The sequence below is a fragment of the Anoplopoma fimbria genome, chromosome 13 (genome assembly GCF_027596085.1).
Source record: "Anoplopoma fimbria isolate UVic2021 breed Golden Eagle Sablefish chromosome 13, Afim_UVic_2022, whole genome shotgun sequence".
NCBI classification, from domain to species: Eukaryota; Metazoa; Chordata; class Actinopteri; order Perciformes; family Anoplopomatidae; genus Anoplopoma; species Anoplopoma fimbria.
In genome coordinates this window covers 11,824,752-11,845,012 of record NC_072461.1, presented here as the reverse complement: position 1 = coordinate 11,845,012, position 20,261 = coordinate 11,824,752, and the positions used below count along the sequence as shown (strand labels likewise).

Sequence of the window (20,261 nt, the reverse complement as noted above, 5' to 3'; positions counted from 1 at the left end):
ATACTCACGCATGCTGATGGGGTAGTAATCATCATGCTGCATTAGAACCAGTTCATGATAAGGGCTTTATGTATATGACCAGTGTATTAATCATTATAATAAATTAACATATAATCAATCAAACTTCAGTTGAACTATGGTTTGTCAATGATCCGTATTGAGTTACCCTTGGTATATCTTATTTAATTCTAATGGTAAAAAAACAACAACAGCTGTTCATGGCTTATTGCTCTCACTTAAGATCCAAAATAAGAATTTGATTTCAGTGTCCGACCACGTTACCAAGCCGTGGCATACGATCAAAGGTTGCTTTAGATCCCTCAGAGAAGCCCCTTAAAAGTTAGTAAAGTTAGAGTTAGTAAATGAGTTCCATCTGTGGATCAAACGAAGGCAATGCCTTCCAACAGGTGTAATCTTGAGTGAGATACCAGCCTCTGATCAATAGGTAGCTATTCTCTCAGTCATAACGAGAGCCGACAGATAATTATGGCATCTAAAAGCCCAAACAAAGGGGATCAGGGGCTGAGTAAAGGAGAATGAAGCCTGCGTCGTTTGAAGAAGCCGACTCGGATCTCGAGTGCATGCAAAGTACAAAAAAGAAAGTGTGAGGGAGAAAGGGGTTCTGTTATGGTCACAGGAAACTCTGTTCATGAATACAATTTACTGTTTTTAATGCCATAAAAATTCAAAAAAGTCTTAAGTAAGAGAGCGTATAGCTGAAAAACTATAGGTTATAAGTTGTGACAGGAGATGCCATGAAAGAACAAAACACATGTTCATGGAAGACATCAGACATGTCTCTGCAGGGAAAGGACACCAGCGTCTTAAACCTGTATGACAAGGTGGGTGGCTTCCTGAAGAAAGCAGAGCTGTGGAGAAGGGCCTCTGCACAGGGGGATTTCACCTGCTTTCCTCAGGTGGATGATTTTCTCTCTAGTGAGGATGTGGACAGAGCTCCAGTCAAGTCGGTCATAGTGGGACATTTCAAAGATTCAAGATTTGCATTCCTACTTTCCTGACATAGAGGAGAAATCTGCACAGCTGGATTGGGTGAGAAACCCATTTCTCTTGTCCGAAGCAAACGGAAGCAAGCTACCTTTCACTTATCAGGAAAAACTCCTGGAAGTGTCATCTGACCGTGGCCTCCAGATGAAGTTTGCCACATCCACACTCACACAGTTTTGGGTGTGTGTGAAGCAGGAGCACCCTGACCTGGGACAGAAAGCTTTGGAGCAGCTACTACCCTTTGCCTCCACATATTTATGTGAGGCCTCCTTCTCTGCAATGACTGTGATCAAAACAAAGCAGAGAAACAGACTGAGCCTGGAGAAGAGCTTGATCACAGCAGTTGCCTCCCTGCCACCAAGACTGACAAAGATTCTCAGTGAAGCACAAGCACAAGTTTCTCACTAAAATGTAATTACAAAAGCACTCAGTTCAATGCAACAATGTTCAATGTTCAATCTTCAGTGTTGACAGTTTAATAAATCAGACACTGATGGCACAGCGCTGTGTATTACATCTTTTTTTCAACCAAAAATGCTTTGCGCTGGTTAGGGGGTACTTGGCTGAAAAAATATTTCACAGGGGGTACATCACTGAAAAAAGGTTGAGAACCACTGCTCTAGAGTACTTTCACCTTCAACACCGGCTTCCTGAGGCTTCCTGAGGGCTTCATCTCTTTGGTCCTGACTTCTGGTCACCCTCCAAAGTGGTACAGCTCTTCGGCCCTGCCTCCTGTCCTCCACAAGTGCTCCCACCGTCTGGTCTTCCTCCTGGTCACCCTACAGAGCAGCTCTGCCTGTTTGGTTGTCCTCCAAGCTGCCCTCTGGAGAGGTTCTGCCTGTCTGTCCAGCCCTGAGGCAACTTACCACAGAACACACTATGTGATGTATGATGTGGTTAGGGTTGGTATTCTTGAGAAACTAGTAAGAGTATGCTAGAATTACGAAATAAAAAACCCCAGGTAGTGTTGCCAAATCTTTTGCACTGAAAATTGCTAGCGGCACTAGCTCCAAAAGTTGCTAAATCTAGTGAGAAAGCTGCCAAGTCGGCAGGCCGTCCCTTCAGGCCTCCCTCCAAAGACACTCTGAATGAAAAGAAATCGTGAAAAATCAGGAACGTACTTAACAAACATAGATATTGTAAGTACTCACATCTGTCAAGCTAGCAGCTTGTGGAGACCTCTGGTGGCGCACAATGAGTGATGAGGCAGAGGGTCGCAGGTAGACAGGCAGGTAGCCCATCTGATCATTTTATTGGGGCCAAATTAAATGATTGGACGGTCTTATTACGGTCCTAAGCCACAAACACAGGATATTAGCATTAAAGGCATTGATTGCTAGAGGGATGGGAAGAGAATTTCAACAATTTAAGATTTTTTTAGCATTGAAAAGGTGATTTAAAATGACACACCATAGCTCCAAAAACCCATTGAAACAGCCCCTATTATGCTATTTTCCGGGGGCATATTTTTATCTCAAGTTACAGTTACAACATGTTTACATGCGTTAATGCTCATAATCCTCCTTGTTTTTCTCATCCTGGCTGTCCTGCAGCACCTCTTCTCACCCTATCTCTGGAACACTCTGTTGTAGCGCTTGCTCCTCCCTCCAGAAAGTAAAGTCTGCCCTGAATGGTCAGCCTGCCTGCTGTTGTGATAGGTCAACTTTTCACATTTCAAAAAACTCCTTCTCTTTCTTTTGTTGTTTGAGGGCGGGCCAAATTAGCCGGAAGGAGTTTTACGTCACTCCTGTGACATTGTTACCTCATAATGTTACAGAAGTGAAGGAGAGAATTCAATGGAGCTGTTTCAAGCAGCTCAGGAGCTTCTGAGGGGGAGGGTAACTCCTTTTAGGGGTGGACTTCAGGTTTCACACTCTACGGACCTTTTACATGTACAAAAATATATAACACACTAAAGAAGAGGGGAAAAGTGGAAAAGCATAATAGGGCCACTTTAAGTGTTTTGATTATAAAGAATAAAATAAATTTAAAAAAACATATGCAATATATGTCAACTGAAAATGCCGCTGTTAATTGCCCTGAGGTTCACCTCAACCTCAAAAGCCAGTTCTTTGATTAGAAACCACACACTAACCAGAAAGCCTTTTACTCCACCCATATGATTTTGTATCCATGAGTGGGAGGCAGAGACTTAAGTAGCCTCCATCGCCTTTGGGTCTCCACATAAAATACATAAACCCTGATGCAGCTGCATTCCATAGAGGTTTCATAAGGATACAGCACATAGGAACATGATGGAGAATCGAGCATGCTGCTACTAGAAGATAATTACTGGCCCTCAGCCAGTACCAAAGGCTATGAAAACAGCAGCAGTGACATGAATGTCATGGTGTGGTGGTGTGCCCAAGGCCTTAACTGAATTAACTATGGACACACACAAGCACCTGGGCGTCATAGTCACACCTACAGTCAGACAGAGTCTACAAGAAGAGGAACCCTGTTGTGAACAGACTTTAGGATCAGGATGAAGTTTGTGGCGTACTTCACCCTACTCGGAGTGCCCACCACCGCCGGCTGCTGTGTGACTCCGTCCCCGGTGGGAGCTGCAGTGTGACTCCGTCCCCGGGGAGCAGCGGGCCCCGCGGCTCCTGCGTGTGCGCCTCCTCCGGCCCTGTGTGCGGCAGCGACGGCCGGACTTACCCCAGCATCTGCCGCCTGAGAGCCGAGTTCGGTGAGGGTCCCCCGGTCATTCTGATCCAGAGGGGTTGGTGCGATTCAGGTGAGTCGTGTGGTCAACTTCATTTCATTTTCGTTTCAGTAATTAAAATATCTTTACTTGCACAAGTTATTATAAGAAGTATAAGTTGTTATAAGAAATTAACAGTAATATACGTTATATTTATTCAACACCTCCTTATTAATTAATTTGAATGTTGTTACCATCACTGTTTTTAGAGTGCTTCCGTATCGTCTGCTTCTACTACTATATATACTGTGTGTATATATATATATATATATTATATATTATTATATTATTATTATTATTATACGACTAGTAATAATAATAACAAAAATAATAAATAGGCTGATATAGTCAAACCTGCGTACCAAAGTGAATTATGAGTGTTACTTTGAGTGGTCGGAAGACTAGAAAAGCGCTATACAAGTACAATCAATTATTATTATTATTATTATTACTTATTGAGCTTAAGGTGGATTTAGTTTCCTTTGGATGGAACCAGGCCAGCTGTTTCCAGATGTTGAGCTAAGCAAGAAAGCATTATTTGCTAAAATGTCAAACTGTCTTAAAGTACAAGCTGAATGAGCTACATAATCCAGTACCTATCAATGATCAAATTTCAAACATTCCTAAGAGGCAATGATTCTATATTCCTGCTGCTTTTTCCAGACATTTGTTTACAGACGGTGATAAAGGCTGTTGGACATATGAATATTTATAATAAACTAACCTCACATGTACAGTAGGTCATGGGTTTATGTTTGTTAGTACTGGACAGCAGGGAAAATAAATGAGAAAAGCTTTACCATGCCCTGACAGCAACTGCTGAGATTCTCTCGAAGAAGAACTCCACCAATTTCCCACATAAAAGTCAGTCTACTTGTCATGGTTAGGACTCACTCAAACAGTTTGTAATTTCTTCTGTGGCTCTGGAGGCGTGTTGCCAAGTCTGAGAAAATAAACTCAGCTATTTCAGCTTGGTCTGAGAGACTACACATTTTTGAAAGGAACCAGCTGTGTTGCAAACTGGGGTGTGAAGTTTGAAAGACACATGGGCTTTAAGCAGGTGGAAAGAAAAAGTGTAATGGTAAATTGCCAGAGTTCTTCTTAAAACTCAGCTGTATAGGTCTGAAGGAATGATATATTGATATATTGCTAAATATAAAAAAAAAATCACTGTGCTCCATTATAATTCCCTGAACAAATGAAGGTTTAAAATATGTTCTGATTTTTTTATTTTCCTGGTGTTTGGCACTTGAAAAACCCCACTCATCATCACCTGCGCTCTTTAATTTGACTTCAGGAGATCCCTTCTCCGTTCTGGAGACTGTGCACGACTCTTACATTGGATGGAAACAATATATGTATCTGTAGAATGTCTTCCCAGAAGGCTTGATGTAGTGTGCCTCCAATGTTCTGCATTTTCATGCTCATAAGAGCAAGACAAAAATGCATTTACAAATTTTCCAATGATGGAGTTTTATCCTCCAGAGGGAATCCACCATGCTGCTGTTTATGTATATATATATATATCCTCCTCATTTTTACCATCTGGTTCAATCCCTTATCATAATGTGCAGTTTCTTATCATAGCCATCAAAAGAGGATGCACTGCTCTCCTATACAAGCAGGTATGCACAAGCTTACAACATACAATGAGGCCTTAATACTACTTGACTACAGATGGCTTGGAGGCCTTTCTGGTAATTCACAATATGCCACGGCAACTTTAATTCAGAATCCCCTGTCAATGGACAAATATTAAATATTAAATGGAGTACCCTGCTGGCAGGGCAGCTGGATATTACAAGGTCGAGAGAGAATCACAGGATCAAATATATAATGAGAATCCATCTGTAATGTGTCTGTTTCCGTTGAGCCAGTGCACCGACCAAGCATCCTGGGATAGGAGTTACTGGCAGATAGGGGTGGGGTTTAGATGATCATGACGACACAGGTTTGTTCAAAACAATAATGGCAGCTCCTGGAGAGGTTAGCTTAGATGCTGCAATAGCATCAGTTATATCAGAACTAAAGAGTATTCCTTCATTAAAGAAATTAATCAATGGATATTATGTTTTCTCTCCTCTCCCGACTGACTTTGGCAAGATATTGATTGACAGATGGTTTAGCAAATCACCTACCAAGTATTTTCTGAAAATGCCTGCCTTTTCAAAATATGAAGGTTTTTGACCTAAAACGATGCAATTTCACAGCATTGTGGACCATTATTACTACTACAAATTACACCCAAAAAGCTTAAAGACAAAACTTGCCATAGTTGAATGATTATTTTATTATCTGCACATATCACAACCTTTGTCAGAACATTTAATGCCTCTGACAATGTTTGCCGTGTAAAATCCTATTCTGTAAATCAATAGAGCAGATTCAGAAAACTTGTACATAATGTTTAATTAATTGGGTTCCCAGCTCCAGACCTCCAGACCCCCCTACATGCCCATTCTACACATCTCTCTGCTCTAGCACACTTGAGACCCGTTCCATAAAACGAACTAAGAATAGTGGAGCTTAAAGTCAAAAAGCTAACTTGAATAAACATGTCAGACGGGGCTAAAGAGGTTCAATAAACGTCAGTTCAAGTTCATGCAATCAAACTATTTAGAGTAAGCAGTCAAGATACTTGAGTGTGAATGCTATTCTTTAGAAACCCTTGAACAGAACCCTTAGCTGATGTGGGACTCTGTAATTGGCTAAAAGAAATACAATCAAATAAGTTTGTGCATTTGAGTCGCGTCAAACCACAGTAATTATAGTTCTAGACATTCTAGTGAGGTTATGTCCATTAGGGGGGTCAGGGTCTGAACAGGCTCAAAGGTAATCAAATATTTTGATTCAACCATATTAAATCTTGGCCACACTATATTCAAACAGTAAGAACAGAAAACCTGTAGGTTATATACCTATACTGTAGGTATAATACATAGATATTCAACCTCAAGGCTGCAAATGTATACATGTTTAACTCTTATTCGTCACAAAAACACAATGGGCCCCGTTCACCAAAATCTTCCTTAGTTTGCTCTTAATTTGTTCTTAAGAAAGGTCCTCAGAAAAGTCTACGTCAGATTCACGACGTGTTCTTAAACCCCAGAATTGTGCATACTTGTGTTCTTATAATGATGAATTCCATTGTAAATTAAATTCATGTGCCAAGTGATCCTAAACAGCACGAGTAAAAGCCCTGACAATCGCCAAATAAAGTGTGCAGGGCTGTGAAATTGAAACACCCAAACAAAAGTTGGAGCAACGGACTACAAATGTAAAAAAATTCAAAACTTCACTTTTTCAAGTGGAGGTACTTCTGCAGGAAATAAGCACCAAAGAAGCTGTCAGATTTAGTAGCATCACTAGGGGATCCAAATATCACAAAGAATTGAATGGGATGCAATTACTCGTTAAGCTTTTCAGTGCAGTGTTCATTTATTTGAAAAGACCACAATGTTTTGTAAAATAATTAAAATATATATTCTTAATTAAAAACTAAATTTAAACCTATGTTATACAACTGTAGAATTGACGAAAACGCAAGAACCCAATATTAGCATAAACACATGAGCACTCAAATGTGCTGTTCTTACCTAAGAATAAATCCCAAATTAAAAAGAAAACAGTGAAGGCCAGAAATTTGTGAAAACTTAGATTTAAGATGAAATGTCTTTCTAAGAATGGTTGGTAAATGAAACTCATTGTGTGCGTCTTTGAAGACTAACAAACATATGAATGCATAGAGTTAAACCAACTACACTGTGACTCACGAGGCCCACTTGAGGGCTCACATACAGTATATATTGCTTTGTGGTGCAACTAGTGGCCAAATGATCCAAAAGGTGCCTTTAAGTACAATAAATCCTTTGACAAGGGAAAAATAATCTATGTTTGAGAGGACCATTAACTGGTTAAAACGTGTAACCCTCTTTGAAATGACATATTTGTGATGGAAATGTTGAATGTGTGATGTACATGGCGTTCTTAAGCAGATCTACACTTGTTTTCCAATTTAACGACCTGATAGCAGATCAGATGGCATGTCATATATGTGGTATTCATCTGATGGGTGATCCATAATAATCACACAAGTTGGCACATAGCATTAGAGTATAATTGAAAGGGTAGTAAAAGGTACAGGATCTCCATGCCAACAGAGAGGATATTGTTGATTTGTTAGTTTAGCTCTCTGACAGGCAGAAATAGTTGGTGCCAAGGTAGCTCTTGGCAATAGACATGCTGGCATTTGCATATGAGGTTGTTACTGCAGAGACAAGTTAATTTGTGCCACTCAGTAAACACAGCATCAGTCAGAATGCTGTGGCTTCAGAAGAGGGATTGCGTGTTTGCTTAGAGAGCAAAGGAAGATCATTTTGGAGATATATTATCGGGAAAGAGATTGCACTGCCCTCAGATGACTCAAACACAGGTGTCCACAGCAGATAGGATTTTAAAAAGATCCCAACCCGCCTTCTCAACTAGTGAGGTTTGACCTTCCATTTCCTGTTGTTGGCACTCCAGCCTTCAACTCTATCAGATTTGAAAAACATCTAATAAACTGTATATATAAAGCAAGGCAGCAGAGATGAATAGATGGCTTTGGCACTTGCTTTATTTATTTTTTTATGAAGAGGTTTGCCTGTCCTTGATCTCTGTTAGATCCACAGCAATACAAGATTTGAGATTTGAGATGTTGAGTCATGTGCTCTGAAAATTCAGCCTAATATTTACTCTCTAGCAATAAATGAAAAAAATATTTATATTGAATTAATCACAGTCTAAAGCCAGACTAGCTGCAGTGTGATTGTAAAGACTTCACAAAAGAATTGTGCGGCTCTTGCAAGCGCTTAACCTGCACAAATAAGACAAAAATAACCTGTAATTCTTAAAGCCCGATGAAATGCAGCCCTAACGGCAAAGGGCAAATTCTGCTCATCTGCAAAACTTTTTGGGCATGTTATGTTTTAGTGCATCATCTTTTGTGAAACAGACCTTTAAACGGAGCAGCTATCAAATGATAGCGGAGTCTTGCAGTGGACTTAAATCCAAGCGGATACCTCGGGGACAGACATTTGTTGCCAATCCGGATGTGCCAAAAACTGTTTGTTCAATGCCCACTTGAGGCTGACTCTAAAGCGAGTCAATCCTCATAGAATCCCATGTAAAAATGCACAACTATACGACAGAAATAACATGTTCACTGACTCATGCAGAAAACGGTTTTGATTCATGACAACTGAAATTTTTGCAGTGTTAATTCTATAATGCACAAATTGAAGGAGCTGACATGATTGTATATTGTTGAAGTTGTTATGTTACCTTGATCATTTTCATTTTACAAATTAAACGATTGATTGACTGAAGAAGTCCTGCTCCAGTTTTTTTGGTGAGTGAAATTCTAAGGTTAATATTGTTTTAATTATATATTAACAAGACCACAGGCTTAATGATAGCTGGCTAGCAGTAGCTTTGCTTGTTAGCCTTTGGCAACCAGGCTTCATTTGGCACGCCCCAACTCCAACCGCGCTCCACCTCTTTGCCCATATTTTGGATTACCTAGGAGATAGGCTGTGGCGTTACTGCCAAGATAGCGACGTCCGCAGCCACCCACTTTAGCTTCATTTTGGCTCATCAGAAACCCACTGGTTCCCCCAACAAAAAGCCAATGGGACTTGTCCCTTTGATTTTGGATTAAATTAGCTCTGTGGCAAATACAAGTTTATAATGCTAACACGTTTGTTTTCAGCAAGATAATAACTTTTATGTTTTTTCAAATGTGAACGCAATTGTCAGCAGTAAAAAGCTTATGTAAGGCTATAAACTAACTACACCACGGTTTCATGAGCGTTATTAAACACAACGAGTCTGTGAAGGCGGACAAGTCGGCATAATGACGTTTTGTAGTCTATTTAGCCAGCATCAGGACTGATGACGGTCCAAATTTTAATTTGTCTAACACTTTTTGGCTTATGATCTTATACCTGCAAAACTGGACTAATAGGGTATAAGGTAGTGGTGTAGTGGAGAGCAAGGTAGTTCTCCAATCAGAGGGTCGGTGGTTCGATACCCGGCTTCGGCAGTCGATGTGTCCTTGGGCAAGACACTTAACCCCAAGTTGCTCCTGAAGGCTTGCCATCGGTGTGGACTGGATGATGAATGTTAGTTAGAGTCTGATGGTGACACCTTGATGGTAGCCTGTCATCAGTGTGTGAATGGGTGAATGATATGTAATATACTACTGACTGTAAGTCGCTTTGGATAAAAGCGTCTGCTAAATGACTGTAATGTAATGTAATGTAATGTAGTGCTAGCTGAGGGGTTACAGCACATGTCACATAAAGGCTATGTTGCCAGCAACTTTTTTTGTGTGTCATACCCCAATCACTCCCTGTTTTCTGTCCTGCTGTTCACTGTCAAATTGTTCAATAAAGGTGAAAATGCCGCCGAAAAAATCAAAAAAACAGGTTGGCCTCGACCTACTGAACATCTGCACGTTAACATTGCCACCGTGTTAGCATGCTGACGTAAGCATTTGGCTCAAATCTGGCTATTCCTTATTGACCTTTTGCTAAATCCAACCCTCAAACGCAGAATGGCTAATCATAGTGTAGCTATCGTGAATTTTGAGCTAGTCATAGTAAAATATTGTGTGATAGGGATGTACGTTTCTAAAGCTTTCTATGTCTACATAAAAACCTATGTAGCTAACATTGGCAGATTAAGTTATCACATAATTTACTAACGTTTACACTTCTATGCTACCTAAGCTATTGAAGGTATACTATATGTCATAACACATGCTGCTTTTGCTTTTCAATGGTTGTATCAGTGAATAAAGACCTACTGGCTTGACAGGAACAGTGTAATCCTTTACTTCATTGTCTTCTGTCACAATCGCCAGGTGATGTAGCGGTTCACTTTTACAGTTGGATCTGTAGCTTCAACATCTATCTTTATCTTTATAACCTGTTTTTGCTGCTTAATCAATTTCTCATCCTGGATAGATTATTCAAACACATATTTTATACCCTTCTGTCAGCTTCACTCTAAAATCTTTTTTTCGTTTTTCCAAAAACGTGTATTTCTTCAGGGAGTGCAGTTACTGACAGTGTGGGCTCTATGCTAACAGTGACAGCTTGACGCATACACTCTTGTTGAATCCGCCAACCTCAATGGCCAAAGCTGTCAAGATATTTTACTCAAAACCTCAACTTAAAACCTTTTTGTTGCGGTACAGGTAAAGGCATGGGACCACCAGAATCAATAGAATTCATCCTGTGGGGAACATGACAGGACCACCAAATTTTACGTTTGTCAATTGTTGTTGTGATGTTCAGTCTGATGAACCAAAAGACCAACTGATCAACATTTACATTCTAGCATGGCTAGAAATAGTTTGAATATTGTTCCTTTTTAAATTTACAGATTTAATCCATCACATTTTAGAGAAGCTGAATGTCCTAGCCTGTCATCTATTGTCCTGTGTCCTCAAAGGAATGCATCATCAAGGAAGTATGCGCTACAAGTTCAACTTCATTGCAGATGTTGTGGACAAGATCGGCCCAGCTGTGGTGCACCTAGAGCTTTTCCAAGGGTAAACCTAACCAAAGCAAGAACATTATAATTGTTACCTTCAACACTCATATTCCTGCAGATCCACAATCATGTTTCCCTTTTGCCTTTTCTCTTGCCAGAGTGCCATTTTCCAGCGAGGAGGTCTTGGTGTCAAGTGGCTCTGGGTTTGTGGTGTCAGAGGACGGCTGGATCGTCACCAGTGCTCACGTACTTAACAATAAGCGGCGAATAAGAGTGGAGCTGAAAAGCGGCTCGCGGTACGACGCTTCAGTCAAGGACATTGACCAGAAGATCGACACTCAAAATCGAACCTGACGTGAGTGCCCTCTATTTCCCCGTCAACTCCTCAAGGGCCTTAGACTCAATTCCTTCCTGTGTTCCTCTGGCCTTACGGTTTGTCATCAAAGTGTATTAACCACCGAACAATAAGTTATTCCATGGAGCAAGTCAACAAGGGCCTCTGCCCTCAAAAATTAAACTCTACGGCTTCACTTGGTGAATGTCTTGTCTGAATTCCTCTGGGGCAGTGTTTGGTCATGTCCCGTAAATTGAAAGCCTCCGATTTTTTTGTGTATTGGCAAGTGCTGTCCTGAATAAAACATGTCACTACTCAGACATGCTTTCACACAACCAGCTGCTTTGTATGGTAGAGGGGGACGCTCTACTCCCTCAGTCAGACTCCACTCAGCATGAAGCACATTATTAACATTTTTTAGTACTGATCTGAATACAAGAGTGCCTCAAGAATCCCAAAGAGAAAGTCAGAGGAATCACTGTCTTTATACTGCTTTATAGGTGAAGGAGAGTGTCTGAAAACCAATCAGGGAGTGGTGACAGCTGTACAATGCTATAACTCTCTGGGTTACATTCCTTGTAGAGAGGGTTCTAAAGCCTGCCTAAAAGGCAAATTTGTGATGACATAAGACTCCATGCCGCGGGAGATATATGGCTAAATTTGGCAGAGCATTGCGAGCCACCCAAGAGACAAATGGCATCAGCCTTGAGGAGGCAGGCAGGGACAAGCTAAGGTTTAGTTTAGTTTTTTGTGTACTCAACAAATCCAATGTCGAGATTGGTGCTTATAAAAGAAAAGCATTCCCAGTGTAGTGCTTTGTCTCAGGAAAATAGGCAAAGATTCATGTAGAGCAGCTTTTATTACCAGGGGCATTGATTCAGCCTGAGATGAAGCAATCAAGGCTCAGAATGAAAATTTGTGGTTTAAATTAATAACTTTACATGTTGTTAATAAGCAGAGATTGCTTTGTTTCTAAGCCAGAACTGAAGTGGTTACACACATACCACCCTAGAGACTTGATGGAAAATGATATAAGGTCAGGGGACATAAACTAGACACAACACAGGTTAGGTCCATTGGAGCACTTCTGAGAAAAGCGTAGTACTATTTTCTGATTAAAATTCCAGTCCAAAGTTCCACAAATGCTCTCAGAGCAGCAGGCAGAAATTATTTAATTGATGGAAGCAAACCTTATTAAAAGAGTAGGCCGCAGATTTAGGGCTGCGTTCAAATAACACTGTTGGACTCACCATGAAAAATAAATGCAGCATAAGTAAAGTTTAGTGGTCTTTATTTATTCATTCTATTCTTTCGAGTCATAACATGCCACCTACATTACCCACAATCAAGTTTGTTTTAAGGCCGAGGTTACACTTTTTAATGCGACTTGTCTTCCGATCATTAACTGTCATGTCTGTTCGCTGGCATTGGGATCCGATCAGCCAGACTACTTGTTCAGTTACTGCTGATGGACACCCAACATATCCTCATTTTGTTGCTTCAAAATAAAACTTCTTAAAAACAAATTAACGGGGGACTTTTATCCTAAACATAATTGCAAACGCTTCACAGTAATGACTTGGCATAAAGTTCCACGCAAAAAGCTTTTTCACAACTTTAAAACTTTTGGCATATAAATGAGACGCATAAAGCTTGAAATGATCACTTGTCTGCTAGGGTACCGCTGATGGACAACCAACATAACCCTAACCAACATTATTACATTTTTTGCTTCAAAATTAATATTCTAGATAACAAATTAAGGGGGGACTTAAGATTTGTTAGCGGCGACTCAAAAAAAAAGAAGTCTACTAATAGAGAAAGAGTAAGCTGCAGAAATAACAAATTTATAGTAAATTAAATCTGTTTATCCAAAGTTTTAAAGCCGCTCCTTTGACCACGAAATACCTTCAATCACTATCTGATCAGGCAGGTGGCATTAAAGTCAGGTGTGGCCACATATATGGGGACACAGCTGAGTTCCAATCTGGCGCATATGATCAAAAAAGTGAAGTTTAAAAGACAAGAATAAATACATCTTTGGTTAAAATCAAGCCTTACTAAACAGTGTGTCAGCAGTGTGTATCCTCATTGACTTTTTATTCAATCTATACTGACCAATCCTAGTATCTAGGAGGGCTAGTTAGCCTGCTGACCTTAAGTAATCTTACCAAGGTAAGCTAATAAATGAAATAACGACATTCATTCACCCAGCATGTGTTCCTGTTCCATAAATAACATTGATTGGTATCCTTCTCTTGTGTTTTGCTGCAGAGTCCCCTGCCTGTGCTCCGTCTCGGCCAGTCCTCGGATCTGCGTCCCGGGGAGTTCGTGGTGATGCTGAGAAGCCCTTTCTCCCTGCAGAACACCGTCACCACGGGCATCATCAGCACCGCACAGCGCAAGGGCCAGGAGCTGGGCTTTAAGGACTCGGACATGGACTACATCCAAACTGACGCCATCATTAACGTAAGTGAGACAACAAGCACTTCCTTTCCTTTCTTGGTTCTCCGTTTTAATTTGATCCGTCTTGACAATTTTTGTTCCACTTTAACAATGATAAAGTAAAATGTTTCTTTTTCTCTGTTGATTCACAGTATGGCAACTCTGGTGGGCCACTTGTCAACTTGGTAAGAGGATTTATAGTGCTATAGCGCATGAAAAGTGATGATACCATTATTCATCATTTGCATATTTGTTATGCCGTCTGCTATGCAGGCAATCTTTCCTGTTTTATTCATGACAGTGAAGACTAAGGTCATGATTTTGTTTTATTTAATACCCAAAGTCTCCAGTCTGCTCCCTCAGGTTCATCATTAAGCCCTTCCCTCACAGTATTTTAGGACAAGACCCGATTATGGAAGCCTTTGCATTGTTACCGTGGAATAAAATCATACAGATGGTACATTCATTTATCAGGGTCGCTGCCTCCAGCTTCCTTTCCCTTAAAAATGCAGTTCTTTCTAAAGGAGAACAGTTGCCATACCGACGGTGCATTTTATAAATCGCCCTTCACTGTGAAAACCCAGATAAGTTGCTACAATAACCAAGACTGATGGGTTTTGTTGAAGGTAAAAGGAACATTTAATAGACTATGAGCTTTGGAATGTGCATTGGAAGAAAAAGAGCCGTACTACTCTCGCCGAGAAATCAAACCGAAATCAAACCGATGATCACAATTCAGATCACAATTGCCAGGTTTCCATCCCAATTATCCCAATTTTCAACAGAATTTCGAGAAAATCTGCAAAAGAAAAGATGAATGAAGTCACATTTCCATCCACTACGTTATGCAATTATTAGAAGTTGGTTCATGGGTATATGGCCCCGATTCTCCACTTGGAAAACCATTATATGATTGCAGAAGAAGACGGCTCGTTGACATGACTCGCCTGCTCTCACCAAATGGCGCAGGAAAGACACATCATTTTGCGTGCATTTAGTCTGTACTGACTGCAATATAAAAACATCAGTTTAACTATTGTACGCTCTCAACAAGTGTCGTAGAATAAAATGTGAGAGAGAGTGCTGATGGTAGGGGGGTGGTGAGGTGGATGGGTCAAACAAACAGGAGACCGCCGTTTGAGACCAGCGTCCCAAAGTATTGTTGTATTTTTTTTTTAAGTTACGTAAATTATATAAATATTTTACTTAGTTCACATAGTTATTTCAAGCTAAACTATAGTGTTTTCCCTAAACCCAACTAAGTGATTACCGTGCCCAAACACCACTGCAACTGTTGAGAGGTAAAGGGCATGACACAAGAAAACGGTTAAACTGACTCAAGGAAATTATAGAAAATGTCGGGATACTTGTACGTTTTGTTTTTTTTCCAGGCGCAACACCATTTATTTCACTCGTTTTAAACAAACTCATAAAAATCTCAAAACTTCCAAACATACCGTTTAAAACTTGAGGACCAATAGATTAACAAGGCAAAAGGCAAGATTTAGAAAAATACAAAATATTTTGGTTAATTGCGTCTTCCAATGAGGTTGAGAAAAAATATGACTTTTCTGTTTGTTTAGAAAAATACAAAATAGAAAAATACAAAATATTTTGGTTAATTGCGTCTTCCAATGAGGTTGAGAAAAAATATGACTTTTTGTTTGTTTGTTTCATGTAATAATTAGAGGAAGCTCTAATGAGATCTGTGCGGAGCGAAGAGGAGACGATTTTTTCACATGCTTCATATTAGTCACCATTTATTTGCTAATTCTGTTTACTTTGCACTTTGTCACATTTTGCTTTAAAAAAATTACTTTTTCATAAAAGCGTTGATGGATGGAAACACACCTGGCCTCATCCTCTTTCCATTCAGTTTTTTTAACAGGATGGAGATGTAATTGGCATAAATAGGAAGCAGGAATCTCTTTTGCCATCCCTGTAGACGGAATACGCCAGTTCCTCGCTGATTCCTACAACAGACAAGTCAGCGGTGAGCAGGATCTAATGCTGGTGTTGTGGATCTGGTCTCTAGGAAATACTGGATGATCTAATTCACTCATTAAAATAATTCATTATTCAATCTTTCATTTGCCTTTAGTAAATACTGGACAAAAAAAGAAATTGCGTGTTCTGATTTATCATTGTGGTGTTGCGTCCTCACAGTTACCTGATAGTGACTCAGAATGATGTTCAGTAACAACGCTGGCTATTTATATATATATATATATATATATATATATATATATATATATATATATATATATATATATATATATATATATATGTTTAACCTGTCATATATATATATAATATATATATGGCTGTTGTTTTCATTTGGCATGAGTCTTTTTGAACACTGTTTCTAGATTTCTCTAATCCATCTTCGTCTCCACTTGTCCAGTTTGATCCGAAATCTCAAGGAGCGTGAGTTGGAATTTCCAGATGTGAGCTCAGGCGTTTACATCTATGAGGTAATACCTGGAACAGCTGCATCCAGGTAAGAGTCAAGCTACAATCACTTTCTACTGTGGGCTGTGAAATCCCATCAATACAATTTACTGATATTCGTTGATATTTGCCGTTTCCCCTTCTTTTGGTTTGTTGCTGGTTCAGTCTCACCGCTCTAATCCGCTTTGTTTCCAGTCGTGGTAGGCAGCTGTTTTTAGTCATTTAAAAAAAAAAATCAGAAAAAGTACTATACTCTACCTGCTCAGCAGCAAACAGCAGTCCGATAAAGCCACCCACTGGTGAACATAGTGGGGCATTTAGCAGTTACAGACTCTGTGGCAGTCTGAAAAGGCTGAGAAGAATGATATTGATATCACTGTATTAACTTGTTAGCAAACCTTTGCCTAGCAGACAGAGTAACTTTAGCATTCATTTTGAATGTAAGTTCAATATTCCAAACTGCTTTAACTGCTAAATTTCTCAACAAACACTGCTTGTCAGTGGTCCTGGGTGTCTGATAGCGAGGTACCGGGGCACCCTTTAGCGTCCGTATGAGAAACCTAACCAACAGTGGCGTAGGGTAGTTACTAAGGGCCTCAGTGCATAATATTATAACGGGCCCTAGTGATGCTAGTTACTAGTTATAAACAGGTGGCAACCCCCGAGTGAAGCCGATGCGGAACTGTCTTAAAACTTGTATTCCTCTCTACTGACCATTATTTTAAAATCTAATATTTTGGAATGTGCAATGAATCTGTGCAGGTTTTTTCAATGTATCTTTCCTGTGGTTTCAGTCCAAAACACATCAGCTAACAAAAAAAACAGGAGTCCCTAATTGTCACATTCACATGTCAACGTTATTCTCCAAAGTCAATTGTTAGTTCTTGCATAAAAGATGTAGTTTGCGTCTTTTCCAATTGGTGTAAGTTTCATACTAAGCTTGATTATAGTGAGCTGGGTTTTTTTTAATAATTATTATTACACAGCATTACCTGGAGCTAATCAGTAACCATTGATGGACAGAGCCTGCTAAGGCGCTAGGTGTTTTACAAAATGCAACAGCAGGGCTGTGAACTGGCATTCAGTGGCCCTCTGGATATTTTTCCAGCCGTGGAATAAGTGCATCCCTGCAGCTCTCAAGGCCGTAGATCAGTCCGGCTGCTCATTATGCCCGAGCTTCCCCACAGGCCAAGCTCTGACATCTTTCTCCTGGTGAAGACAGGATCTCTCTCTCTCTCTCTCTTTTGCTCTCTATATTCTTAATAATCCAACACAGCCTCCCGTGACATTGAAGCCTGACACTTTGAACAGCACACAGCAGTGTTCTAACATACAACAGCAGAGGATGTCTATTCACCATGACAGTGCTGAAATTGTGCGCTGAACTGCTCCTTGCATCCCTCGCTATTGTCTGAGATCAGAATGTACAATCTTACAGTCTTGTGCGTATTCAATCAATCAGTCTGAAAAAGATCATCAGAGAGAGTAAATGCCTCACGTGTAAATGTCCAAAACCCTTCAAAAGCGTGTTTTCTTCAAACAATCATCAAAACTACAACTTTTATCACAGGCAGAAGCTGTGAAAACGCTGTTATTGTCAGATTTTCATCTTTCCGGCAGTAAAAAAAGCATTCAATTCTGAACCCCTTGACACAACTGGGAATCTGTGATTGATTTCGCTGAGACCAACAGTCAAGCCTCAAAAATTCTGTGAAATTTTGACGGAACTTCAGGCTGCTGAACACAGAGCAGAGAGGAGAGGCTGTAAAAATGTGAATAGATCAATAAATATAGGCAGATGGAACATTATTTTTCCCAACATTGGTAACACTTGTAGACACTGGTAAAAAACGTTGGATATATAGAATCCATTGTTTTCAAATTTTTGTAAAATAAATTATCAAAGAAATTTAACCTGCGTTTCTTTCTCTTTTATGATTTATGGCATAGTAATTGTGTTACTCTGCACAAAAAGACATGTTTGAGTAATATCTACTTAAGTCCTGGTTGTGTAGTTTCCATAGAGATGCAGGACTTTTATTTAGCAGCGAAAATTCAATTCCACAGATAGAAAAATGTGACAGGAGCAAAGAAAAACTGCTTGGGGTTCAGATGGTTAACGCGTGAGTGATGCCTTTTGTCTCTTCTCCGCAGCGCTGGCTTGATGGATCATGACGTCATCATCGGCGTCAACGGCCGGCCCGTCCACACCACGCAGGAAGTGAGCGAAGCCGTCCAGAGCGGCGCCGCGCTTTCAGTGACGGTGAGACGAAAGGGTGAGGATGTTACTCTGACCATCACTCCTGAAGAGACTGAATGACAACGCTCACTGTACATGGCAACCAACAAAGGCTCAGATTGACTTTAATACACAATGGAACAAACAGCTGTTGGTGTGGTTCCCTGCATTACTTGGTCAATTGTTTGGTCACGAGAGGGGCACATTTTGTCACTTTCTGGAGCCACCACTTAAATCAAATAATGTTGGACAATCAGAGGTAGCAAAAAGTAAAGACGCTAATTCTTCATAGTCAGGAACAGGACAAAAATAATAAACTGCAGGGCACGAGGGAGCTCTGCACACCACGAGGCTCCAATTAAATAGTTTATGGTTTGTTTTAAAGCAATATTTCTCTCTGTAAGATTTTCCTCTAGCAAGAGTGAAAGAGAAAATCAGGCAATTTCTTGTAGAGGCAGTAATAATCATTATCACCTGCTGGTCAGCCAACAGGCAGGGAAAAAAGCAACACCACAAGATGGCCATCACAGTACTAAAGTAAAGTACGAAAACCTGAATTATAACAACAAATCTCCTTTAAACCATGAAAAACAATATACAAGAGGGAAATCAGTGATACGTGGTGGGAAAAGTACAGTGGTCGAGTAAACAGTCAACACGTATTATGACATTAAACAAAGGGAAACACAAATCTGCAGAGGACAATATCTAATCCATGAGTTGCTTTCATATCATATCATCATTTTTTTTCTTTGCAAATAAGAACCATGTGTTTTTCAGGTTCTGTCAGATTGAACATTGTATTCTATGAATATGTTTTCTGGGTTTCCTGATGTTGAGTACTGTGATGGTGTTGTGTTTTTCCCTTCCTGTTGTCTGACCAGCAGGTGATAATGATTTGAGTTGATTACTGCCTCCACAAGAAAGGCCTGATTTTCTCTTTCACACTTCACTGAGGAAAATCCTACAGATGGAATGGTTGCCTTAAGAAGAGGAAAAAAAATAAGAAATTAACAATTTATTGAAAGGGTCAGTTGATCTAAATACATGCAAATAGTCTTGATAGTCTAAGATTTCTGCCTCCAGCTCAATACAATGGTGTTAAATGGAATTTTCACATGTGGCGTTTCTGCACCAGACTGTTTCTCTGGAGACAATGTGCTGATAATCCACAGGCCTCACTGTGTTTTAAGTGTTGAAGTGTTATACAAGCTGTTGACAGTGTGTTGTGTGTGTTATGCAGTTTAACAGGGACACTTTGCCTCATTCAAAAATATTTAAATTTTCTTATCCTGAGATGCTGATCTGATGAATAGAATATTAAATTTGCCTTAAGTAAGTCATATTTGTTATTCTAATTACTTTCTGCATCATATTTAAACTTCAAATCAATTCAGATTAATGATTTCCTCATTATGATTCCAGGTCACATGAGTGTCTGTCTTTCCCCCGTGGTGAAAGGCAGACTGTGTGAACATGAATCATACAAAAGGTCTGGACCACTTGTGAATTATGTACATACCTCAGAAAAATATTTAAGC

The 20,261-nt window shown here is 39.9% G+C and overlaps 1 protein-coding gene across 1 annotated transcript; it reads left to right on the top strand.

The window, feature by feature from the left end:
- Nucleotides 1-794: 794 nt before the first annotated feature.
- On the top strand, nt 795-18,801 carry LOC129101879 (serine protease HTR4-like). The gene is given in 11 exon segments (XM_054611831.1): nt 795-964; nt 3,525-3,745; nt 11,210-11,309; nt 11,410-11,586; nt 11,588-11,606; nt 13,860-14,054; nt 14,183-14,215; nt 15,919-15,940; nt 15,943-16,057; nt 16,435-16,530; nt 18,636-18,801. Coding segments are annotated over 11 exon segments (1,314 nt in total).
- The last annotated feature ends 1,460 nt before the right edge of the window (nt 18,802-20,261 follow it).